The sequence below is a fragment of the Chrysemys picta genome, chromosome 10 (assembly GCF_011386835.1).
Source record: "Chrysemys picta bellii isolate R12L10 chromosome 10, ASM1138683v2, whole genome shotgun sequence".
Lineage (NCBI taxonomy): Eukaryota > Metazoa > Chordata > Testudines > Emydidae > Chrysemys > Chrysemys picta.
The window spans coordinates 25884599-25910976 of record NC_088800.1 but is presented as its reverse complement, the minus strand read 5'-3'; the positions used below and the strand labels follow the sequence as shown (position 1 = coordinate 25910976).

The 26378-nt window shown below is 37.5% G+C and overlaps 1 protein-coding gene across 16 annotated transcripts in view; it reads left to right on the top strand.

Annotated features, from left to right (window-relative positions):
- The window catches only part of ZNF280D (zinc finger protein 280D), an 85743-nt gene that overhangs the window by 43597 nt on the left and 15768 nt on the right, over nucleotides 1-26378 (top strand). For all 16 annotated transcript variants that reach the window (XR_010590720.1, XR_010590721.1, XR_010590716.1 and 13 more), the window contains 12 exons: nucleotides 4331-4498; nucleotides 6194-6303; nucleotides 7900-8129; nucleotides 12130-12287; nucleotides 12816-12916; nucleotides 13028-13174; nucleotides 13884-14018; nucleotides 15388-15638; nucleotides 16938-17078; nucleotides 19069-19131; nucleotides 19795-19913; nucleotides 22422-22458. Coding sequence is in view for 10 of the 16 variants with exons in the window: in XM_065558247.1 (XP_065414319.1) it covers nucleotides 4331-4498; nucleotides 6194-6303; nucleotides 7900-8129; nucleotides 12130-12287; nucleotides 12816-12916; nucleotides 13028-13174; nucleotides 13884-14018; nucleotides 15388-15638; nucleotides 16938-17078; nucleotides 19069-19131; nucleotides 19795-19913; nucleotides 22422-22458 (1660 nt within the window). In the remaining 6 variants the exon portion in view is untranslated. The remainder of the gene's footprint in view (nucleotides 1-4330; nucleotides 4499-6193; nucleotides 6304-7899; nucleotides 8130-12129; nucleotides 12288-12815; nucleotides 12917-13027; nucleotides 13175-13883; nucleotides 14019-15387; nucleotides 15639-16937; nucleotides 17079-19068; nucleotides 19132-19794; nucleotides 19914-22421; nucleotides 22459-26378) is intronic.

The following is a 26378-nucleotide window of genomic DNA, read 5'->3' as shown; positions in this document are numbered from 1 at the left end:
CGCTTTATTCAACACCTGTCAGGTGGTGTGATTCTTTCTGAAGTGTTATTTTTTAAAGTTAAAAATCTGTAGCCCAAAATAAAAACCGTAGGCCTAAGTCTTCTTTCATGCTGGTGTAAATTGCAACTCATTGTAGTCATTCGAATTTTACCAGTGTAAATTGGTCTGAGGGGAGGATTGGGCTATGGGTGAGAGGTGTTGCACCAATATATGTATTTATTATCAAACAGTCAGTAACTGTCCTGCTCAGGTGACTATTGATCATTCAGATTTCACAAGCCTCTTAGTAACTACCTCTAACTAATTTATTCTCCAATTCAGAAAAGCACTCGAGCACATGCTTAACTTTGAGCTCAGAATTCAGTGGGACTTATGTGCTTAAGTGGTCTCCTAAAGCTGGGCAATTGGCTCCATCCTGCAATCTCTTATGAATGTGCTTAACTTTACTACTATGAGTAGTCTCATTGAAATAAAAGTTAAGCATGTGCGTCAGTGTTTGCAAGGTTCAGACCATGTAAATTGGTGATAGTTCTATAAAATTGACTAGTTTTCAGATTGGCAACCAGTTTTACTGGTTATTACACAGTGTTTGGAATTTCTTTGTTTAAAATAGCATTTTTCACAGTATAACTGCAGCTGTTCTTCAGTGTGCATTTGAATTCTGTTCTTATCTACTATTGTAAACAAATTCTCCTACTCTTAGGATGGCTATTCTGAAAGAGACAACTTAATAGAATTAACTTGACTCTTCTAATGTAGAATCACAGAAAACTATCCCACGCTAATTTGAGCATATGTACTCTCCTGCTGTTTGTGTTACTCCTAGTAACATATTTGGAGTTGCATGAAACCGTGTGAGAATGTGCACCATTGTAAATATGGAACAGAATTCTTAATGGTGTATATTTTTCTTGGAACACATCAGAAGTTTTTTTTATAATTCCTTATTGATAGGAAATATTACAAATTATATTGAAACTTGATTTTCTTCTGACACACGACTTTGAAAAAAATGGTATTTTATAGGTGGTTCCACTAAGTCGGTTCAACCTGAATAGTCAATTATACAAATACATCTAATAGTCACATCTACAGCATCCATTGTTGTTCACAGGCCCATTGCACAAGTAAATTCAGTGGTACAGAAGAATACATATTTGGTACCAGCTCTACAACAGCCATTGCTAATCAACACACAGAAGCCCCAGCAAGAAGCTCACACACTTAGCAGTGCATGTATAAGTAAACAAAAGCACTAAAGAAAGATAATACCCAATGAGTAGCCCAGATCTGATTTAGCAATTTTTAATTACCTTGGGCAAAAGTTGCATAAACTGAATGGGAAATGTTTAACATGTTCACTTCAGAAAATGACTGGGTTTGAATCATTAGAAATTATGACTGCAAAACAGCTTTTTAAGTTGGTTAAGTATAAAAGTCTGAGCTAAAAGTTAAGTACATTCTCATTATAGGGCATAATGAAGGCAGTTTCAATAGGCATTAGGATCTTTGTATTGGAGAGACAAGGTGGCTGAGGTAGTATCTTTGATTGGTCCAACTTCTGTTGGTGAAGAAGACAATTTTTCAGGCTTATAGAGCTGAAGAAGAGCTCTGTGTAAGCTCAAAAGCCTCTCTTCCTCACAAACAGAAGTTGGTCCAATAAAAGATATTCTCTCACCCACAATGTCTCTATAATATTCTGGGGCTGACACGGCTACAACAATACTACATACAATTTTTGTACTGACATCCACGTGACATTCATAATTGCTGTAACAAAACTAGTTATTACGACAAAGACTTTCTTGTACAAGTGGTAATGAATGAGAGTCACAATTGCAATTTAGGTGGGTGTCGCCACGTTAAGTCCTAGTTTTCATTTTTTGTGAAAAAGTGAGCTCTTTAACAATTCTCCAAGAGATCAGCTATCCTTCTGTTGTTTGTAAGGAAAGATAAGGACAGATTCTCAATTCCACCCAAGAAGTGCTGAATGCAGCTGGAGAGTGGAGAAGGGAGTGCACAGGACCTATTTTCTGTTCTCACCCTGTTGTTGGTCCAGTCCCCAGTATAGACTATAGAAGTCTGAAAGCTGGTGTCTAATTTATTGTAGTTCCCAGTGGTCCTCAGGAACTGTCCTGGCAGCCAGGAACACACTACTGGCATGTAGGGATTCCCCCGACATGCCTTCGGTTACCTGGTTTCACCAGTACATTGAGTGGGTGATATTGGATGATTCTCCTATGCAGGGGAAATCATCCAGTGCCAGACATGCTGGCTTTAGGGGAACTTGGCACTGGAAAAAAGGCACACAGCTTTTCTAATGGACCTAATCGGGCCATTGATATACATGTATTTGAAAGTTGCTTTTAATATTTTGCATTTTTATAGGGCACTAGCAAACTGTTGCTTCTAATTCCCCTCCAACCTTTTGGAAGCTATTTCAGTTCTTTTTCCTTCAAATGGCAAATGAGAATTACCATTTTCTGGATAGTTGGGAATTATCTATAGCGCAACTTTCATTTTATATAAGATCTTGCATACAAACTGAAATCTCAGACATTTTGACAGAAGTAAGTAACATACATTGTGATGGGTTGTACCCCTTAAGGTGCCACCCGATGTGCTGGGATATCACTGAGGCCGCCTGTTCTGCCAGCCAGGGCACCCTTTTACCTGTCTTGCTGAGCCAGGCTATTAAGCCTCCTCCAGCACACATGCAGGCAGCGCCACACCCAACTGCAGAATGACACAGATACTGAGAATAGCTCTGGGAAGCGTCAGCCTAAGGGACCTGCCCCAGCACTCAGGTGTCCACCTCCCTTGGGGTGCAGACCCAAAGGTATATTATGAAATCTGCCTCCTCCCTCAATGTGGAGAAAGGTATGCACAGCCTCTCATCTCCCCCCCCGCCCCCATGAATTGCACAAACGGGGTTATATTATAACCAAGAAATAAGTTTATTAGCTATAAAAGATGAATTTTAAGTGGTTAAAGGGGTAGCAAACAGAACAAAGCAGATTACTAAGCAAATAAAACAAAACACACAAACTGAGCTTATGGCACCTTAGAGACTAACAAATTTCTTTGTTAGTCTCTAAGGTGCCACAATTACTCCTGTTATTTTTGTGGATGCAGACTAAGTCTGCTGGATGCTACTCTGAAAATGAGCTTGTTTCACTAAAGAAATTGGTTACAAATAGTAATTTCTCATCCTAGTTAATGTTGCAGGCAGATTACAGAAAGTCTTGAAAGGCATCTGCACTGGTCTCCAGCTTGAGACCTCAGGTATTATTACTCACAAGCCAGACACCCTTCCAGCTTGGGCTCAGCCCTTCTCCCCACAATTCAGTTCTTGCTTTCGGGTGTTTTTCAGTGTCTCTTTGGGTGTGGAGGCAGAGGAGAACCACAATGATGTCATTCCCCTGCCTTCTGTAGCTCTTGTGTATGGTAGGAACCTTTTGTCTCCCAGTGACAGAACACTGGCTTTCCAAGGGATGGGTCCAGTACCAGGTGACTCAGACCCATGTCTCTGCAGAGCTGTGGCAGCCATTACTCATAGGCTGTCTGGAGCGTCCACAGGAAGACTAAGCTCTTTCACAGTCCATTGTCATTGCTAATGGGCCATTAGCCCTGCCTTGCTTTTCCATAGTTGTACCTGAAAGACTACTTGGGGGTGACACCCAAAGTAACACATTTGAAATATAGGTACATATTCCTAACTTCAGATACAGAAATGATACAAGCATACAAATTGGATAATCACATTCAGTAAACCATAACCTTTCCAGTGATATCTTACATGAGCCATCTTGCATAAAGTATATCTCAGTTATATCATATTCATGTCATAAACATATTTTCATAAAGAATATGGAGTGAAACATCAAATACATAAACTAAAACTGAATGCTAAGTAAAAGAGAGAGATTCTGTTGAAGAGAAGAATGAAAAGGCACTTCCAAATGGTATGCATTGCAGTGACTAATGCTATAGCCATCTGTGGTTAGGCACGCAAATTTGGCCTGTGCTAGATGAAGAGGGATCAGAAAGACCAGGCTCTTTAGGTAGGCTCCAACAAATATATGAGGTGTCTTAAATGAGGGGGCTGCAGTCTATTTTCTTATTAATTCACATCACATTAACTTCAAAGTATTGATGGCTGACTCAAACAAACATAATTTTCCTAATTTATAAACGGCTTATTGGGTAGAGGAGATTTTAATAACTATTATTTGTTTAGACTTGTTTGTCCATTTAAAAAGTAATCATCAGTAAGAGATTGGTAATATACTATGAAAAAACTGAGGTTCTTTAATTTAAATTGCTATAGGTCTGAATGAGAGTGGTTTTGTGTCTAAGCGTCCAGCTACTTCTGAAGCCAACAGTGTTACTCCAAAAAAGGCCAAGCCTAATGAGGTTGGTGCTGGAAGCAATTCAACTGTATCACCTTCAGTTAACTCTCCAACAGTAACACCATCACAAAATGTTTCTTCAAAAGGTAGGGTAGATTAAATGGTCTAGCTGTTAAATCCATGTATCTGTTCCATGGAAAAAGCTAGCACTAATGCAATGTTAAAGTTGAACGATCAACACTAAGAAGTTAAGGCAGAGTTAACTCAACAGCTCTGCCTGCCCCTTGTGCCTATGCCTTAAAATATGTTCTCTTCTTATATAAAGAGGTATTTTTAATACTCTATATAATACACACTGAAGCCTTACAAATGTTACAGTATATTTAGTCTTCAGATGTGGCTTGTTTTGAGTTTCATTGATCTCTATAAAGCAAGTCAAGAATAAAGTTAACTGGTTCAGTAATTGTGAAGATATGAATATTTAGAATTCATTGGCCCAGAGTTAAATCACATTACCTTAGAATCTATATATAAAAAATGGAATAGCAAAATAGTACCTTTTTTGAAGATTAATAACCAAGATTGCAAGGATTCTCTGAATGAAGAATTTCCTGTTCGGACCTGCAACTGCAGAAATCCCCTCCCCAAAGAAAAAATCCTGTTAATAGCAATTTTGTTGATTTAGTTTGAAATAGCTTCTTCTTTTGCGCTCCGATAGGCCTCTCCCTCCCTACAAAAGGAGAGGAATTCTAGCTATTTTAGATTAGCATATTCATTAAAACAATTTGGCAAAAGCTACGTGAGTTTATGAAATGTTTCAGTTGACCCAATTCTTAATTTTTTGCCTCCTCTCTTCCCGCAGGCCAAAAATGAATAATGTTGCCTGGTTCTTCTTATAAGGTGGTGTGTTGACTGTTGTGACCTTTGGTCATAGTCTGGTAGATTACAGTTGACCTCAAATAGTTCATATGTATTCTTTTAAAAAAAAAAAAAAAAAAAAACCCAGCCCTCCTGTGTTTATTCCTCCTTTTGTCTAAACTGCTTACCTAGATAGGACTGTATGCCAAAGAGAGAACTTCATCTACAGAGGCAGCTGGCTCTGATTTTGGCAGCTCCAAGAGAGCTTAAGCCCAGATATAAGCAATATTCACTAAAGATGAGCTATTCCAACATTTAAATACAAACTGATTAGCAGGTGGCAAACAATTTTTATGTTAATAAGAGAAAACACTATTCTCTCATGAATGTGGGTGTAGTGCCTGAGATACCTATTTATTCTCCATGAACCTCAAAGACATCTTAGATCAGCACGAATGATGCAGCTGAATAGGCTTAGGTTCCAACTACCTGGCAGAGAGAACAATACTCTCATCACTAATAGCCAAGTCATGTAACTCCTTTCCAGAAGTGGTCAGACTAAATCCTGTCCTGTTGATGTTGAGAACATGGTGTAAAATATATACATTCCTCCAAGAATTGATGCTCTCAAAATGAAAACAAAAATTCTAAATGCTGTCTTAAAATCACTGCATAAGTAGTGCTGCATAAGGACCTTAGATAGGTAGATCATCTAGCTCTTGTTATCTCTTCCACTCTTAAAGTATTTTTGGACATACAGTAATATTGTGTGCAAGTTGTCACCAAAAAGAATTTGAAAATGAAAGGGTAATTATAATGGCAGTTGGAATTCAGTCTTTAATTACAGCCACCACTGTCACCTGAGTTGTAATAGATTTCATTTTAAACCATGTATTTTTCTGGACTTCTAAGACGTTTTGTCATAATTACTCTTGTGATGGACTGTAAATTTGGAGTCCTAATGTACACTTCACATTTTACAGGTACTAATACTACATCAAGCAATGTTAAAAATGGAGCACCTTTTCCACGAGCTTGTCCAAAATGCAATATTCACTTCAATCTTATGGATCCTTTAAAAAATCACATGAAGGTAAAAGTTTTTTGTATTTGTGAAAAGTAATTATAAACATTTTGGGTTTAAGCAGAGTTGTAAAACAGGGGTCAAATTTTTATGACAAGTTACAGATGTTCTGCACTTTGGATATTTTCATCATGGGCCCAATTCGCTGAGATGCTGAATGTTTTTCACACCCATGAGCAAAGAAGAATGAAAAAGAAATTAGCAAAATGAGATTAATTTTCACCTGTTTTTTCATTGTTCCTGGTCCTTTTGAAAGGTGCACTCTTGCTTTGTCATATGTAAATAAAAACCTCATAGGCTTTTTATAGCCCAGTTCTGTGAGGGTCTTAGCACCTCATGTATAGTGTTGATGATCCTCAACTCTCATGCAACGGGAGTTCAGACTCTTGAAGAATTGAACCCTAAATGCCTACGAATTACTGTTTGTACAGGCAAAATATGACCCCCTTCATGGGCCAGGAACAGTGCAAAATAAAAAAGATGCTGTTTATAAAAGAGAGAAAATTACTCTTTTCCTCTCCTCCTCTCAGAAATGTATATATACTCAATTGCACCTTTTCAATTTTGATCCATTCGTGATCATTTTGTTAGAGAAAAGTTAAGTTCATTTGGAGAATTTAGTGCTGAAAGATACTGTTGAAGAAAGTGGGTTTGTTTGGTTTTATTAACTTGCACATTTTTATGAATAAAATACATCTTCAGTTAACCTAGTGGGATAAATATGTCAAGGACTGTCATTTCACCTACAACAGGAAATGAGCTTATCACAAACTGGGGTCAGAGAAATTAGTACTACGCAGCAAGGCATGTTGTTTAGCAAAAGTTGTCCTTGGAAGCATTCCAGTTTTGTTTACTGTTGGACAACAATATAGCACCTTCTAGCTGAAGAACTCAAAAGTTCTTTCTAAACATTAAGTTTTGCAATACTTCTGTTAGCTATGTAAACATTATCTCTATTTTAGCTAGGGAAGCAGAGGCCATGGATGGTAGATGACTTTCCATATTCTAAATTCATTCATGGAGTTGGGAAAGAAAACTTTTATGTTTTTACTATCAATTATCTGCTCTAATCAATTCAGCACATTGGTGTTTTATATATACAGATATTTTTAAGAGACAGTCAAATTTTTAAAAAATAAATACAGCTTTCTTCATAGTTGTCAACAAACTCATGCATACAAATATTTTGTTTAACAAAGCAGCTGTTTTACTCAGCTTAAATTTTATGTTAGGAGGGAGAATAGTTTTCTAATTAATAAAATGAAGATTGGAGAAATTTGAATTGTGCTGTACATTTCAGAATATTTTTTAATCAACATATAAAACAAGGTAGTAATTCTGCCTTGTGATTTATAGTAGTCATATTAACATAAAAGAAAAAACCCTTTGTAGGCATTTTAAAATACTTGGTGTTTAATTATCTAAATCCTATCCTTATGTATTTTTGTATTTGCAATAACACAAGAGCAGATACCATCCAGAATAGACATAGGTGTAAAAGCAAAGTGAGAACATGTCCCACAGTAATGGAAATAAAAATGCAGGTATAGCAAGGTTAGCATTTTTAGTGCAATTTGGTAACTTAGACTTGTGTCTCTTTTTCAGTATTGTTGTCCAGATTTGGTAAATAACTTCTTTCTGGGAATGTCCAAAACAGAATGTTCAAATACACCAAGTAAGACTGCTGAATCTGAGAAAGGAAAATTGATCATGTTAGTTAATGACTTTTATTATGGAAAGCATGAAGGTGATGTCCAGCGGGTACAACAGGAACAGAAGACTCATACAACTTTTAAGTGCTTCAGCTGTTTGAAAGTTCTTAAAAATAACATAAGGTATCTAAACATTCACTTCTGTAACTGCTAGATACTACAGATTAGTAACAAAAAGAAAATTAAAAGTCATGTAGTCACAATTGTATCTGGACTGTAAAGATGCATTTTATGTATAAGACTTAATTTGAAAATTAATGCTATAAAGTTACTTCAGTGTAAAGTAAAACTTAATTCATTTTTCACTATGTGTGTATGTTTGGAACTTAAATTTTGTACAAATTAGAATGGCTAATCTTAATACTTCCAAGATAAAGAGTATTGTATGCTTTAATGAGTCTGGTTGTGGTAGTATGGAAATTGAAAGAGCAACACATTACCTTTTTACAATTTGCCATCCAGATTGATGACATAAACAGTAGATTTCAGTATAGTTACCTTTAGGGGTCCACGATGAGTAATTGGTAGTGATGTAACCAGTATAAAAACTCTTCTTTTGATGGAATAACTTTAATTTCAAATGCAACAAACAGCTTTCATAAGCTGTTTCAATAGGTAGGCAAGTTTGTATCACAATTGCTTTGGCAGTTAAGGTCGTAGTTCTTTTTCGTAAGACGCCTGTAAGGGAAGCTGATGTAGCAGAATGTAAAACTGAAAAATGGACTGGGCCTTCAAAGGGCATAGTCTGCAAGTTTAAAATGAACAGGCTTGTGATAACATTAAACTCATATCGTTAAATAAAACAAAAGGTTCTTATAATTGCAGGCATTAAAATTGCTATTACACACACTTAAAAACTAACTCACAAATAAAACTACTAGTAATTTATCTTTTAAGCAGCTGGAAAATATTGTATGCTGTCAGACCTTCAAAGGGTTTGCTCTCATGATTTGATAGTTGCTGTTGGCTATGGCATTTCCTTCCTTTCATTTATCTTTAAAAACTGTAAACAGTATTTGATGTGGGTTGAAGAAAGTTGTTTGTCTTTTTCTGTGCATAATAGTTTTCTATTAAAAATAAGAGCCTCTTTTAGCTCATCTTGGAAATAGTCTATAAGTAGTATTACATATAAGAATATTTTCATTTTAAAAAGATATTGTTAGTTTACAATATTTAATACTTTGTTTAGTTGTTTACAGTATTTGACTTACCAATAAACTTAATTGGTGACAAAATATTTTAATAGATTATTTTCTTTTAAGTGAACACATTGGGTCTCTTACAAAGATACACTAGCTAATGGATTCCTCTCCTTGGGGCTTGTGCTTCTATCATGAAACATTCCCTTAGCTCTCAAAGTTACTTGGTCCTCAGAGGTACTGGTAGCTGTGCCCTCCAATCACCAGTATTCAGGCCTCTCTAGACTCTTCCTAGTTATCATTCTGATCAGTCAAGGAAGTATCCTGTCACTGTCAACTCACTCTGTTGCTGACTGCTACTCTCCTTATTATCTCTTGATTCATGTTAAAGTCAGAAGTTGCCAATATTCTTTTGTTGACTCTGTCCTGTAACCCTTCATTATTCCTTATTACATTTTCTGTTTTAATAATTGATTTATGTGACCATAGTGCCTGAACCACAATCAAGCCTTCTTGTTATTTGTATTACTGTTGTACAGGTCTAAAGAGTGCTGCCTTGGCATTGACTCTCTAGTTGGTCAAAAATGCAGCTGATTTCCTGAAGTTGCATAGCTAAAGCACCAGAAACCTTCACCTTCTGTAGACTCTGGTGGACATGATGTCAGATGACATTAATGTTGTACCCAGCTACTCTTCTATAGGATCTTTTGGATTGGTGCCTGAGAAATTTCCCCTTACCACTTTGTGGATGAGCCGTTGGAATGAAGGGAATCTCTGTTTCAGACCATGCTAGTGCCATCATCAAACGTGTGGGTCTGCCACATCCATAGGCAAGCTTTTCCAATAGTTAAGAATTCTTGCTGTAATTTGCATTTTACCATCTAATCAGAATTTATCTATCTTATGTTTCCAGCCATGGGATCTTGTTATGCCTTTATCTGCTAGATTAAAGAGCACTGTAGAAATCTTCTCCCCTTGTTTGTTGTTACAGACTATAATCAAGTCATCTCTTAACCTTTTCTTGGATAAACTACATAGATTGATCTTCTTTAATCTCTTCTGTAATACAGATTTTCCAGACCTTGAATCGTTCTTGTAGCTCTTTTCTGAGCCCTTTCCATCTTGTCAACATCCATTTTCAAGTGTGGACCAGAACTAGATGCAGTATTTCAGTAATGGGCTCATGCAAGTATTATCCAGTAGTAATATCACCTACCTATTTCTACACAATATTCCCCTGCTTATACATCCAAGGATCTTGTTAGTGGTCTTAACAACCACATCACACTGGGAGGTCATGTTTAATTGGTTATGCATCATGATGATTTTTCAGAGACAGGCATTCCAAAATACGGTCCTCCTACGTGTAAGTGTGACCTACATTTTTTTGTTTATAGATGTGATCTTGCATTTGGCTGTATTAAAACACAGATTGTTCAAGTGAAACCACCTTACGAAGTGATCTAGTTCACTCTGTAGAACTGACCTGTTCTTGTCATTATTTACCACTCTCCTAGTTTTTTTTATCATTTGCACACTTCACCCCCAGTGACTAGCTTGTCTCCTCAATATGCCTCCTGTAGCAAGTCTCCTACAGTAGAGTTTTGTGTAGGCCTATGAAAGAAGAAAAAGGGGGTACAGTAGAACCTCAGAGTTACGAACAGCTCAGGAATGCAGATTGTTCCTAACTCTGAACATTGACTTAATACAGCTTTTAAACTTTACTATGCAGAAGAAAAATTTTGCTCCCCTCCTTTTTTTAGTAGTTTACGTTTAACACAGTACTGTACTGTATTTGTTTTGGGGGGGGGGGGAAGAGGGATGTCTGCTGCTGCCTGATTGTGTACTTCTGGTTCCAAATGAAGTGTGTGATTGACTGGTCAGTTTGTAACTCTGGTGTTCATAACTCTGAGATTCTACTGTATGTACAAACAATAACATGCCAACCTTCCTCCCTGTACTTTAAAGCTGATCTCTAAATAAAGCTCCTGAAAGTAGAAAGGAATTCAGGGGGATGGGATGGTTCTGTTGAATGACTTTTACTTTTTGGTTTGTGGAATGTGGGCTTTGAGGGGCATGCACATGCCCCCCCCCCCATTACTCCACAAGGTTTCATGGCAGCATACTCGGGGACATGACTCCTACAATATGCCTGTGGGGAGGGAATCCCTTATATAAGATATAGTCTCCCTATGCTCCTTTGCAGGGCCTCTTCCCTGTCCATGTTTCAGTCACTCTTTAAAACCCACTTCTGCTATGCTGCTTAGAGTGAATTGAGTTGACTTGTGTAAAGATCGTTTATTTTGTTTTATTCGTTTCCCTTCATTAGATTATAAGCTCTTTGTAGCAGGGACTGTCCTTTCTTGAAATTTGGAAAGCATCCTATGTATCGTTATATGCAGTGTTGTTGTTGTATTGGTACCAAGATATTAGAGAGACAAGGTGGGTGAGGTAATATCTTTTATTGCACCAACTTCTGTTGATGAGAGACACATGCTTTCGAGCTGACAAAGAGCTCTTCTTCAGGTCACTGTCAGGCCCCCATACCTGAAGGTGATCTGAAGAAGAGCTCTGTGTAAGCTTGAAAGTATGTTTCTCTCACCAACAGAAGTTGGTCCAATAAAAGATATTACCTCACCCACCTTGTCCCTCTGACATAGTCTGGCATGACTATAAGCAAATATGACATAATACTATAGATTTCCTATACTGCAGAGTATATTTGAGATGATAGTGCCTTTTTAATTTAATATTCAGGATGTCTTTCGGTTAATCTGTTGAAAGGTTTGTTTTTTTTATTTGTAACTTCCATTTATGAAATTTTTGACAATTTAGAAATCATAAGAACCATAAGTCTCATTACAATTCACTTGAAAAGTGCTCCTATTCAACAGTGTTTTCCACTTTACATACTTCATGTCAAATTTGTCAAGTATGTTTTTTGTTTAAACTTAGCTTATGCACCTGTTCTCTATCTTTAATAGGTTTATGAACCACATGAAACACCATTTAGAGCTTGAGAAGCAGAGCAGTGAAAGTTGGGAAAGCCACACCACCTGCCAGCACTGTTATCGTCAGTTTCCCACACCTTTCCAGCTGCAGTGCCACATTGAAAGCACACACACCCCTTATGAATCATCTAGTAAGTTTGTTCTCTTTGTGTTTAATCATTGTGTTCTTACAATTTTAGCTATTTGCTGATTTGTAACTTGCAAATAAAGATGCAGGAAACCATTGTTTTTTGTTTTTGTTTAAAGGGGAGAATAAGTATTGAGGTTAGAGAGTAGTTGATCAGCCAGTTTATCAGCTTATAGTTACCATGTTCAGTTACCAGCTTTTGTTCAGATTAGTTGTTTGAAAGATTACTGTTTCAGTCCAGGTTTAAAAACAACAACAAAAATTAATAGAATTGAGCTCTCCATTGCCAGATTTCTTGTATTTTAAAAGACAGTGCATCACACCAGGAAATCCTGACTGCAGACTCTTGAAGCAAGTTTCAGAAGCAAAATAAATCTGCAGTTTGTCTCATCTTTATTACTTTAATACTTCTGTATGTGTAAATTTCACTTTATGTATGTATATATACATAGCAGTTTACACACGCACAATACTCTATTTCTTCCCCCAAACTCCAATTAATACATTTTGATTATTTTCTGTTCTTTTTCAGCTATTTGTAAAATCTGTGAATTATCCTTTGAAACAGAGCAAGTTCTTCTGCAACATATGAAGGACAATCATAAGCCAGGTGAAATGCCATATGTTTGCCAGGTACCTCAGAGTATTCAGTATTAAAACACCTTTTTTTTTTTACTTAAGAAAATTTTCAGCAAAGAAGTCAACATAAGATCTCATGAGGTTAAATTACACTTTTATTTCTAGGTGTGCAATTACAGATCATCAGCTTTTTCAGATGTAGAAACCCATTTTAGAACTGTACATGAAAACACAAAACATTTGCTTTGTCCATTTTGCCTCAAAGTTATTAAAATTGGAGCACCATACATGCATCATTATATGAGGCATCAGGTAAGTAGCTATTAATTTTTGTCTCTTCATGATATAGAAATGTGACCAAAAAAGCAAAACTTAACTTAATAATATGCTAATGTACATTTTCCCACATAAAAATAGCTTAATTGATTGTGCGACATTGAGAAGACTTATGTTTTAAAATACTGGAGGTAAATATACTAATAAGAGAAAATATTTATCGTATAAAACTTTGGGCCATTTCTTTTGAATTCTTTTAAGTAAACTATTGGATTCCATTCTTAGATTTCCCCAATATATTGATGTGTGAGGAGTTATTTTTGTAACCTGTGTTAGCAATAATATTAAAAATCTATTAAAAAACCTCTGCACAGTCTATGAAAGAATACATGTCATTTCTTTGCTTAGATATGTCATACTGACATCCTCTTGAAATCAATGACAAAACACACACTCACTCTTGCGGAACCAGATGCAGGATTATAGTTATCTTTTATTTGTAATTTCATTGAATTGGTAACCTAGATGCTACTGATACATCGTGTTTATGTATTGCTTTGCATTTTAAAGCACTGTACACATGTTCATTTTCTGGTTTGTTATACAGTATTATGGGTTTTAGGATTATTAAGAGTGACTTGTTAAAATAAGATTTAGGTCATTATTGCTTGAGACATGCTAGGATGGCAGTTTCAGTTCATTAGAAGATTCCCGCTTACTGTAAATTGTCTTCCATTTTTAAAAGAAAAAAGGAATATACCGTTGTACTAAGTGCAGATTGCAATTTTTGACATGCAAAGAAAAAATGGATCACAAGACTCAGCATCACCGGACATTCAGGAAACCTAAGCAATTAGAGGGATTGCCTCCTGGAACTAAAGTAAGTTTTTACTTCATATAAAAGAGAAAAAAAGAAAAAGTTACCTGGCCGGAGAAATGGAGAGAGCCTACTTAGAGAGGAGGAGATGGGGGTACTGGATTTTAGGTGGGAGATACTGAGGAGTTGGGAAAGGAGGGAATCTTCCCTGCTCAAAGCAATCAATTTTACACCATCCCTCAAAACGGATTATTTAATTCTGCCTCCCCTCTTCATAATTTATACAGGACTGTGCTTTCCCCGCACATGTCTGTGCACCCCAACACACACAATTGATAATAGCCCCACTCCCACTTTTTAGAAGAAGTCTGTCCTGCTGCTTTCCTGAGCTGAGGGTCCTGTTTTTGCCTTCTCTTCCCCCCTCACTTTCTTGGAGAAAAGCGAGGGCTTCAGCATATTGACTATAGAGAGGGTGTGATCAGTGGTTGAGAATATTTGACCCTTTCTCAATTTATGGGGCCATGTTGGGGAAGAGCAGCAGCCAGCAAGGGGGCAAAAGTTGCTGCTCCCTAGTTAGAACTCTGTCCTGAGCACAGAGATCTATAAGAGTTTGCCAGACCCATGTTTGAAGGGAGATAAAGAGAGCTCTTCTTGCTATATGTGCTGAGGGAACCTTGCTGTTCATCAGCGTGTGGATCATCATCTCACCTGGTTCCCCTTCCTCAAGGAAAAAATAGAATGAGTGACAAGTAGCCAATCAGCACAAGATTTCCCTGTAAATTAGGGTTTTTTCATACCGACTTCTAAGAGGGTTTGAGATCCATAGTCCTATGAGGAAAACCTGTGGACTTGGCAGGTCTGTGAAGTAGCTGGTCTGTTGGAAGCTGACCAGCTTGACCACACTGTCATTTCAGTCCCTGTAGGAGAACTCATAATTGGATAGTTGCTTTGCAAATTATGAAGTACTTCTTTTCCCCCCAGTAAACCCTCAGGTCAGACTTCAGTCTTCTGTGATAACACACTCAATTATCCTAAGATTTAATGGGAAGACTAAGTAGTAGATGTTCTGCTTGCTTACTTTAGAATTTTCTGCTGTTACCTATTGGATGCCCCCTTTTTTGCTGAAAATCAGTAAACTATTTGGGGTATAGCTTCTGTTCTGTGTCAGTTGAAAGTAATATTTTTCAACATATGTCTTATTGAATAGGATTCTATATATTTGTGTTCCATGTGAAGCAAAATTTTCCTGACAGTAAACTGCTTTATTTGTTTTATGCAACAGGGATATGAACAAAATATACAAGGCAAATGAAAGCTTTGCCTAAGTTATAGGAATAGGCATTTCAAAAATTTAAATATAACTCGCTAATTGGTGTCATTAATTTTTACAGTGTTATAAAAATAAAGTGCCCATATTATTTCATGTTCCTAGGTTACTATTCGAGCTTCCGTTGGACCTCTTCAATCTGGAACATCTGCCACATCTTTTAGCACAAGCACCTCCACATTTCAGTTATCTCCCAAAACTAAAAACACAAACACTAAAAATCACAACAAATCTAATACAAATAAATCAAAATTAAAATCATCAACTATACAGAAGAAGCAAAACACATTTACTAGCAGCAGCAGCAGCAGCAAAAAAAAAAAAAAAGTTGCCAATACAGCATTGCATAATCTAAGGTAAAATCTTTCAGTTAATACTGTTCTAAAGTATATTTTGAACATACTTACAAAAAGTAGTTAAAGATCAGTTCATGAAGATAAAGCTTATTGGAACACAGGGGATTTGTGACATGGTTGAGTTTGGCAGGAAGAGCAGGTTCATAAGAAAGACGCTAGTACCTTGATATTTGCATACCAATATCTTGATATTATTTTTATCTTTATTCTTCCCCATGTGATTTGTTTGTTTTTTTAGCAACAGACTTCCTGGCAATGGATGAGCAGTACAGATGATGTGAAAAGTACTAATTTCCTACAAAATTTAGACTTTTCACTGGGTCACTGTACAAAATCATGTTTTGTTGAAATATTGAGTCTCCAGGTAGAGTCTACTAAAGATGACTTGCAAAGGGAAATATAGCTGTGCTTGTGTTCCTTTTAGCTTCTTTATGAGGTTACAAAGAAATCATTTTGTTTGTAGGGTTTTTAAGGTTTTGTTTGTTTTTCCTGTTTATTTTTAAAATTAGGAATTCAGGTCTTGTCTGTCCTAGAAGGCACTCTGGTGACTGGAGATGTAATGAAATTGTTCCAGAAGAGTCAAGAGATTGAAAGCTAAGCTATTGAGAAGAGAGAGGATCTTTAGTTTGATTGTATAAAACTTTTTTAATAGCTATTTAACTTCAATGAATAACATTTTGGATACAGAATGCCTTTGTTAAAGATTAACAATCCTGCTTCTTCAATTGAGGTACTAAACCTCACAATAAATATGCTTCAGGACATCCAACTGGGCCTCCAACAAAATTAGGGAGGACCAGACTTAACTTTCTTCATTTAATTTTTCTGTAAAGTTTGTGGAGTATTTTGGGGGTGGATGGGTTGGGAAGATATCTCAGAGGAGACCCCCCCAATCCTTTTCTACACAGCTTAGAGAAGCAAAAAGCAGGCAAATAACTTATTTAAAAGTCCTTTGCAGATAACCTTTGAGTAAGTTTTAAGATCAGAATGACACTGTAATTAGAGGGGGGGAAATTTCTTGAGTGTTTTTTAAGAAATATGAGCTAATATGAATTTAAACACTACTTTGTATATAGGCTCTACCATGACCAGCTAACATTTTTAAAAGGTGTTAAACTGTCTACGCTGGGTACTAAATGGTGTTTAAAATCATTAGTCAGTCAACACATTGTTAAAAAGACCCTCTTTTTACTAGTCAAACCAATGCTGTTGAGGCTTTAAAATAAGACCTTTTAAATATATTATGTCCCCTTAATGTATTAACACTAACAGTATTTGGTTCATTTGTATTACTATTAGGTATCGTTTGGGAGTTCATAAATGCATTGAATGTTACTCAGAAATAAAAGATTTTGCAAGTCACTTTCCAGCATATGTCCATTGCAGCTTATGCAGATACAATACTAGCTGTAGCAAAGCCTATGTGAATCATATGATGAGGTGAGAACTGTTCAAATTTTTATAATTATAGTCATGGTTATTATAAAATATTTTTCTTTAACCTATATATAATTTATGTTAACTGTTTCTGTGAGTTGTATCTTGTATTTGTTTCATAGGACTGAGGAAAACTATAGGCTTAGATTTTCAAAGCAATGTTAATGACAGATGTGTGGCTAAATCCACTGCACTGGTACTTGCTATAAAAAAACAACTCAGACTATAAGCAGGACCCTGCGTATAGAGTGAGGCGTGGTATTGCAGGAAGAGAAACAATGATTTCGTGGTTGAGGCAATGAAATGATACCCTGGAGAACTGGGTTCTATCCCTGCCTCTATCTCTGCCACAGAATTCTTATGTGAGGCTGGGCAAGTAACTTAAACCAAATTTTTCAGAGGTGATCAGTAATAATTTTTTCCTCATTTTCTAGCCACCCACCTTGAGATCCTAATGTTTGAATTGTAGAAGGGCAGTTCAGTCACAGTTACAACTAAAGTCTATGGGATCTGTGCTTTAAACGTACGCAGTGCTATATAATGAGACGTTCTCTGAAAAATCAGGCTGTAAGTGTCTAAAATTGGCCACCCAAAATTAGTGGATACTTTTTTGACTCTATTCTCTCTGTGCCTCAGTTCTGCATCTGTAAAATAATACTGCCTTATCTCACAGGGGTAATGTGAAGGTAAATTCATTGATGTTTGTGAAATAGTCAGATACTGCAGTGATGATCGTGATAGAAAAGCCCATGAGAAAATTAATAATTCTGTATTTAGTGGAGTGTTTGAATAGTGGTGCAGTAAATAAGGTATGGGACCTCACATACAATGAGGGTAAATCAAAATGTTGAATAGCTGCTCATTAAATGAGCACTGTTCAGTCTGTGCACTGAATGAGGCAGGGGTCCTGTGAAAAAAATGTGATCATATAATTAAGGACTATATAATGCATACGCACAATCAGAATGAGTTAAGGTTCCCTAGGCAACTTTAAATTCTGGCATTTTCTAACTGAGTGCTTGACTTTACAATCTTAATGTTTTAGCATTTTGTGTGTATGTATGTAGACATGCCTGTGCCTACATACACACACAGACATGTTGTGGTGTCAGTGTCCATTTGAGTTTTTGGATGAAGTGATGTATCGTGTTACAAACTTGCTGGTTTCTAGTTAGTTAATAGGAGAACCTTCTATGTTAGCAACCAGCAGCTGTATAGCTGTCTTGTGGCTTTAGTTGGTCTTATATATTAAGACAGATCTCACATACGCACATTTATTAAGCTGTTGTGCAAACCTATTGAGTATAGTCCATAAATGATGCCTTGTTTCCAAAACATAGTGGAGCTGGAGCAAACTGAAATACTGATACTGAGAACAAACATATAGCTTATTGTAATTACTGTAAAACATCAAAATAATAGTTAAACCTTTAGAAGCTGAGAATATATTCTCAGGCTGTTTTATCTATTTTCAGAAATGACTTACTACTTATTTATGTCCAAACACAAAAATTTAAACTACTTATTCAAAGACAATGCAATGCTATTGCCATATTATAATAGTAAGTGATTGTATCCTGAAAATTAAACTTCATAGTACTTCAGCTAATCATGACTGAAATGTTTTCTCCAAAAATCACAATTCCTCAGAAAGTACTTAAAAGTTTACTAAACGGAAAAGGATAAAGACATACTTATTTAACTGGTAGTCTAATCCTGAAAATATATAACAACTAGTGATGTTTTAAAGATGTTGGTGTAGTATTTCAGTATTTTGAACAGGGAATGAGATGCTTGAACCTGTAAACTCTTTATGTACCAAATTTACTACCTTAGACTAGTACATGGACAGACAATAAAAGGCCTTTATTTTCATGTCTTGCAACAGGCAACTTGCAGTACCATTTACAGTGTAGTTATGTGGAATACTACACTCAAAAAGACTTGCCCTCTATATAGAAAAATAGTGTAAATTATATTTTCTTCTCTCTAGTTTTCATAGTGCTCGTCCAAGTAAAAGATTTTGGATCTATAAGAAGCATTCAGAAGAACTGAGGTAACTCTTATTTTCAGTTGCAAATTATTCTTTGTTTCATTCTTTTTTTAATATACACTCTTATACCTGTCTAGTCGCTTAGTTGATATTATATATAAGGCCTGTATTTGAGGTTCAAACTTTGGAACTCTTGATCTTGTGGGTTGCCACAAGTTGGAAGTAGCATGGAAGTGAAAATGTTTATGCAGGGGAAGTGAAGCTGCTTGTGGGAGAACTAATAATGTTTAATGTAGCTGCAGATAAATAAAGCAACTGTCTACATGTCTCTTCCACCCTTATTCCCCATTCCTGCCAAATTTTCAAAAGAAGAACTTCCTCTCACACACCTGCTATCTATAATGCTTGGAATGCTCAAGTAAAAGTGCTAATAATGGATAATACTTTTATGACTTTCTTTTTATTACGTTTGTACAGTGCTGAGCACAGTGGGGTCCTGGTATATGACTAGGGTTCCTACATGCTACCTTAATGCAAATAATAAATACTTAAGTGCACAAAAAATGATGATGATTTACATAAACATTACATACATGTACATTTTATTTTCATTGGATCTTCACATAGTCTCAAACTTTATATGCCACAAGTAGAAGACAATCTTTCATAGCCTTATACTACTCACTCTTTTTACCTTTTTTTTTTCTTTTTTCTCTTCCTTTTTAGGGGTGTTACTGTAGTGTGTCTTAATTGTGATTTCCTAACTGATGTTTCTGGCTTAGATAAGATGGCCACACATTTGAGTGAAAGACATACTCATACTTGTCAAGTTATTATAGAGAATGGTAAGTACATGTAATATATTTTATTTTTATATATTGAATATTAATAATATAGTATTTTAGTCTACCACATTATTGGTGGTTCTTGTGGAGTTACATCCCAAAATGAATGCTAATCTTTCATGATAAGTTGGGTGAAGTGATATCATTTATTGGACCAACTTTTGTTGGTGACAGTGACAAGCATTCAAGCTTACATGTAGCTCTTCTACATGTCTTTGAAATGTATTCAGAGTGTCATAGCTAAATACAAGGTGGAACAGATTGTTTAGCGTAAATAGTTAGTCCCTTGAAATATGTGTTGTTCAAGGTGAAGTGGTCCATTAACTCCTTTCCAGTAATGGAGGGGAATGGGGGTGTGGTTAGTGGGTTATAGATTGTTGTAATAAGCCATAAAGCCAGTGCCTTTCTTCGGTCCATGATTTTTAGCTTTTAGCAAAGTTATGAATTTAAGCTCCAAGGCTCATCTTTTGAAGGTGTTGTGCACGTTTCCTTTCTTACTCCTGAAGGCATTCTGTGCCAAAAAAATAAAAATTCTGCGCACGTATTTTAAAATTCTGCAAAATTCTGCACATTTTATTTTTCAAATAAATGTGGAGGATCCAGCCTGGCATTGGGGAGCACACTGGCTGCACAGAGGTGGGAGATCATGGTGCAGCTCCTCCCGGGACATGGACTCAGCAATGAGGCTGCACCCAACCCTGACACAGTGCAAGGACCGGGCCTGCCCCAGAAACACCCCAGGGCCCTACACTCTGTGCTAGGTGCACCAGGTGTGTGCAGGCAGACTCAGCAAAGCAGGATCCAAGTGTGGATCAAGAGGGTTCTGTGTGGGCAGCTCAGTGGGGGATCCAGGTGCAGGGGGGATCTGGATACATAGGGGCTTCTTGAGGGGGGTTCTGGATACAATGGTAATGGGACTCTGCAGAGGGTCCAGGTGAAGGTTGGGGCTCAGCGGGGGGGTGGGGCCTGGGTGTGGGGGGTCCAGTTGGGGCTCGGTGGGGTGGTCCAGGTGCAGGGGCAGTGGGGCTCATCGGGTGGTGGGCTTCTGAGTGCAGGGGGGTGAGGCTCGGTGGGAGGGTCTGGGTATGAGTGGGTCTGGATGCACAGGAGTTGGGCGGATGGGGGAGCAGCTGCCTGTACAGGAATCCCTCCCCCTGCAGCTGGGGAGTGATGGGTGCAGTAAGTGGGGGATGAGGGTGGGAGTTTTCAGAGATTCCTTCAGCCAGGGGTGAAATCTGGGGGTGGGTCTGACCCAGCCACGGATGCTGTGCAAGGGAAGAGGAAGTCCTGTCCTCCCCTGCCCAGCCGGGACCAACAGCAGAGACTGATGCACGGTAGGAGCCACTAGCCATGTCTTCCCCAGTCCTGCCTTCTGCCCCGCAGTGATTTACCTTTCTGCTGGCTGCCCTGGGCCTCCAAAACGTAATGCTCGGGAGGGTAACATGCTTCCCATCAGAAAGTCATTTTTCTGTGGGGAAGCAAAGAAATCTGCAAGGGACATCAATTCTGCGCATGTGCAGTGGTGCAGAATTCCCCCAGGAGTACTTTATAGCTGACCTCAGTTCTCATCCACAGAGAGATCATTTTGTGAAAAGTGTTTACACACAAATGATATGGTGTTTTTGTCTTATCATTTTTCTGAGTGAGTTCACTCGGGAATGTAGTGATTGTCTGCTTTCATTCATGAAGTTATTGTTGGGCATTTAGTGCACTGGATGATGTACGCCGCATGTTGTGATAGGCATATGTAGGACCCATGGATCTGGAAAGGTGTGTTGTGGGAGGTGTTGATCATCCTAGCAATGGGGATATGTTTACAGATTTTGCATCTGTTATGCTGGCAGGGTCTGGTGGTGCTTGGAGTTGGTATGTCCTGGTCTCTGGGGAGCTTGCTTCTGATGATGAGCTTGGAAAGGTTGGGGGAGTTGTTTGAAGGTCAGATGAGGGAGTTTTTAGGTGTGTTAAGGTGTATATCCCAGACTTTATTCTACTGTATTCTGTGGTATTTGAGTGCCTGGCTGTCAATAACTGATATCTTGGTGTGTTTGAGGTGGTTACTGGATCTATGAAAGTAGGTGTGGTGATCAAGGTTTGTTTTTTTTATAAATTGTCTGTAGAGTTCCAACGTTGAAGCTGATCATGGTGTCCAGGAAGTTGACGCTAGTGTGGAAGTGTTTTAGAGAGAGTTTAATGGATGGATAGGGGTTATTAAAGTTGTGGTGGAAATCAGTGAGGGAGTTTAGGTCATCTGTCCAGAGGATGAAAATACCATTGATATATTTCAAGTATATCACTAGTTTTGAGGTACGTTTGTCCAGTAATTCTTCTTCAAGATGGACAATGAAAAGGTTGTAGTATTGGGGAGCTACCCTAGTACCCATGGCTTGGACAAAGTGTTGTTGTTGAATGTAAAATTGTTATGGGTAAGGATGAAATGGATGATCTTTCATGATGATATTTCAAGGTGTATTTTTTAATGTAGAATTAATTCTTTATTTTTAATTCCAGTTTCCCTAGCTTGCCCTGCTGCTGAACACATTTCTGAGTAAGTTTTTATTTTTGTTAACCTCTAAAATGTAGTTAACTTAATTTGTATAACTAGATATGATCAAAAGTTGCACTATGAATATGAGCTCCTTCATATTTGAGGTGCGTGGATAAATATTCCTAGCTCTCTGCTTGTCTGCATAGTTTTAGTTCTGGGTTGTATCCTAACTGGAGAGGACCTATTATCCAGGTATGGTTTGGCCTTAGACAAAATCTCTAATGAATACTGCTTTCAAGATTTTTATCCAATTTTGCAAAAATTATTAGATTATCTGAGAGATTTTGGCACTGATCAATCCTGAACTTAAACCTAAACTAATCTGAATCTGAACCCTGCTTGAACCCATTTCTAATATCAACACTGTTTAATGAATCTTTAATGTTCTTTGTTGGGATACAGTGAAGATTGTGGTTTTATCTGAACTAAACAAATGAGGATTTAGTTATATGACATTTAGAATGAACCTGAGGTAATTTATATGATAAAGGTGTGTGCTTTTGTCACTCATTTTCTTAGGTGTGCAAAGAAAAAAATTTACTTTTTTTAGGGTTGTTGATTAATCACAGTTAACTCACGTGATTAACTCAAAAAAACTAATCACGATTAAAAAAATTAATCTTGATTAATCTCACAGTTAAACAATAGAATACCAATGGAAATTTATTAAATATTTTTGGATGTTTTTCTACATTTTCAAATATATTGATTTCTATTACAATACAGAATACAAAGTGTACAATGCTCACTTTATATTATCATTTTTATTACAAATACTTGCACTGTAGAAATGATAAAAGAAATAGTATTTTTCAATTCACCTCATACAAGTACTGTAGTGCAATCTCTTTATCATGAAAGTTAAACTTACATGAACTTACATGGTATTCTATTATTGTTCTATTATTATTCTGTTGTTATTCTATTATTGTTTAACAGCGCCATCACAAAAGCTCCTATAATACTAATAATATTAACGCCAGCCTTCTGGAAGCTGGCCAATAGTTGGACACGTTGAGTAGTGTAGACATTAGTCTGAAGAACCAGTGTGTGTGAGACATGACACTTTTTTGATCAAAGTGGCTGGCTTTGTTTGAGTGTAATTTGGTATACAAGATGCTGTATACATTTGTAATTTAAAAAAAAAAATTCCCATGCTCTGGTAGGGTATGATGCTCATTCCCTGTTTCTGGAAATAATCACAATAAATACATTTTTTATAGGTTTTCAAATACAAAATAAAGCTAAAATTCAGTTATAACATACATTTCCTCTGTGTGTGTGTGTGTGTACTTTTTTGCAATTAGATAAGTGTATTTCAGTATCTATTGTATGTTGTAGAGATAATATAGTTAAGATTAGTTAAGTTTTGCACAGAAAGCAGGGAGTCACTCTTTTAGTTATGTATGAAAATTACAGCACATCCTCCCCCAAATGACACCACTTCTTGAGTAAAGAAGGTTCTGAGGATTTACAAATAAATCCATTAATTAGTTTGAGTTAAATTAATTTTAAAATGGGACCTTTAAGAAATTTTGCACCCCCTGGCAAAACCTTTTTTGTAATGCCTGATGATCTTAATAACGAATAAAACAGACTCTTCAAATTTCCCATATAGTTAAAACTTAATAGAATCTTATGACGAGGCTTCATTAGAAGAATTTTCTTTTTAGAATTAGTGGCCATTCTTTGCTGCTTCATAACTGAAAGTTTCCTTTTTATTCTTCAACCACTGTTAATCTTCAGAGAAGTCCACAAAGAACAGTCATCTCTCAAAATAGCCATCATCTCTTGTTGTCCTCAGTGGGATTCGGGCCATAGGCCTGTATCTGCACTCAGTTGCTCCTCGCAGTGCTCCTATTTACCTCATGAGAGCACAGGAAACTGACAGATTCCTAGAGGGGGAGCTGGGTTTCTCTTCAGTTGGGAACGGTGAGGTAGTGGCCATTTTGAAGAGAACACTTCTTCATGAGTTTTTCAGGAGAATGGCTTAAAGCTGTCAAAACATACTTGTGAATTTGGCCCTAAAAGATTTAAGATTGATACTACATTTCTTCAAATTATTGGAAACATCACATAGTAGTATTTTCTTTAGGTTTCTTGTTTAGTGTTCATGGATTAAATCTTTAATATTATAGAAACATCAGACTGGAAGGGACCTCAAGAGTTCATCTAGTCCAGTCCCCTCCACTCATGGCAGGACTAAGTATTATCTAGACCATCCCTGACAGGTGTTTGTCTAACCTGCTCTTAAAAATCTCCAATGATGGAGATTCTATAACCTCGCTAGGCAATTTATTCCAGTGTTTAACTACCCTGACAGGAAGTTTTTCCTAATATCCATCCTAAAGCGTCTTTGCTGCAATTTAAGCCTATTGCTTCTTGTCCTATCTTCAGAGATTAATGAGAACAATTTATCTCCATTGTCCTTGTGACAGCCTTTTATTTACTTGAAAACTGTTATCATGGCCCCTCTATCTTCTTTTCTCTTCTCCAGATTAAACAAACCCAGTTTTTTTCAATCTTCCATCATAGGTCATGTTTTCTGGACCTTTAATCATTTTTGTTGCTCTTCTCTGGATTTTCTCCAGTTTGTCCACATCTTGCCTGAGATGTGGTGCGTAGAACTGGACACAATACTGAGTAGAGCAGAAGAATTACTTCTCGTGACTTGCTTACAACACTCCTGCTAATACATCCTAGAATGATGTTTCTTTTTTTGCAACGGTTTCTTTTTCTTTACACTGTTGACTGGTATTTACCTTGTGATCCACTATGATCCCCAGATCCCTTTCTGCAGTTCTCCTTCCTAGGCAGTGACTTCCCATTTTGTATGAGTGCAACTGATTGTTCCTTCCTAAGTGGAGTACTTTGCATTTGTCCTTATTGAATTTCATCCTATTTACTTCAGAGCATTTGTCTAGTTTGTCTAGATCATTTTGAATTTTAACCCTATCCTCCAAAGTACTTGTGACCCCTCCCATCTTGGTATCATCTGCAAACTTTATAAGTGTACTCTTTATGCCATTATCTAAATCATTGATAAAGATATTGAACAGATTAGACCTAGAACTGATCCCTGTGGGACCCCACTCGATATGCACTTCCAGTTTGACTGTGAACCATTGATAACTACTCTCTGGGAACAGTTTTCCAACCAATTATGCACCCACCATATAGTAGCTCTGTCTAGGTTGTAGATCCCTATTCTTCGAGTGATTGCTCATGTGTATTCCACAATAGGTGTGCGTGCTCGCCACGTGCACCGGTGCCAGAAGTATTTCCCCTAGCAGTACCCGTAGGGGAGCGCCCCTAGCGACCCCTAGAGTGGCGCCTGCATGGTGCAGTATAAGGGGCGCTGCGCGCTCCCCCCACCCTCTGTTCCTTCTTGCCACCAGTGAAGGTACTTCGGAACTGCTCTGCTCCAGCTTGTCTACAGCTTTCCTCCAGAACTCTTGTTCGTTCGGTGTAGTAGTACCTGTAGTTCTTCTTCGAGTGATTGCACCTGTGTATTCCACAGTAGGTGTGCGTGCTTGCCACGTGCACCGGTGCCGGCAGTTTTTCCCTTAGCAGCATCCGTAGTAGGGGAGCACCGCTGCAACCCCTGGAGTGGCGCCGACATATCGCGCCATAAAGGGGGCTGCGTGCTCCCTCCACCATCAGTTCCTTCTTGCCGCCAGTGAAGGTAGTTGGAACTTTGTGCTCCAGCTTTGCTGCAGCATTTCTAGCCTTAGTGGTATCCAGCTTTCACTGAAGTTACTTGTTGAACTTTTTTCTGTTAGTGCCGGGCTCGGGGCATGCCCCGTGGCCCAGGCTTCAAGTCGTGCAACTCTTGTCGCAATTCTATGCCCAGAAGCGATCCACACACTCAGTGTCTTCGCTGTCTGGGCGAGGCTCACATTAGTGAGAAGTGTAAAATT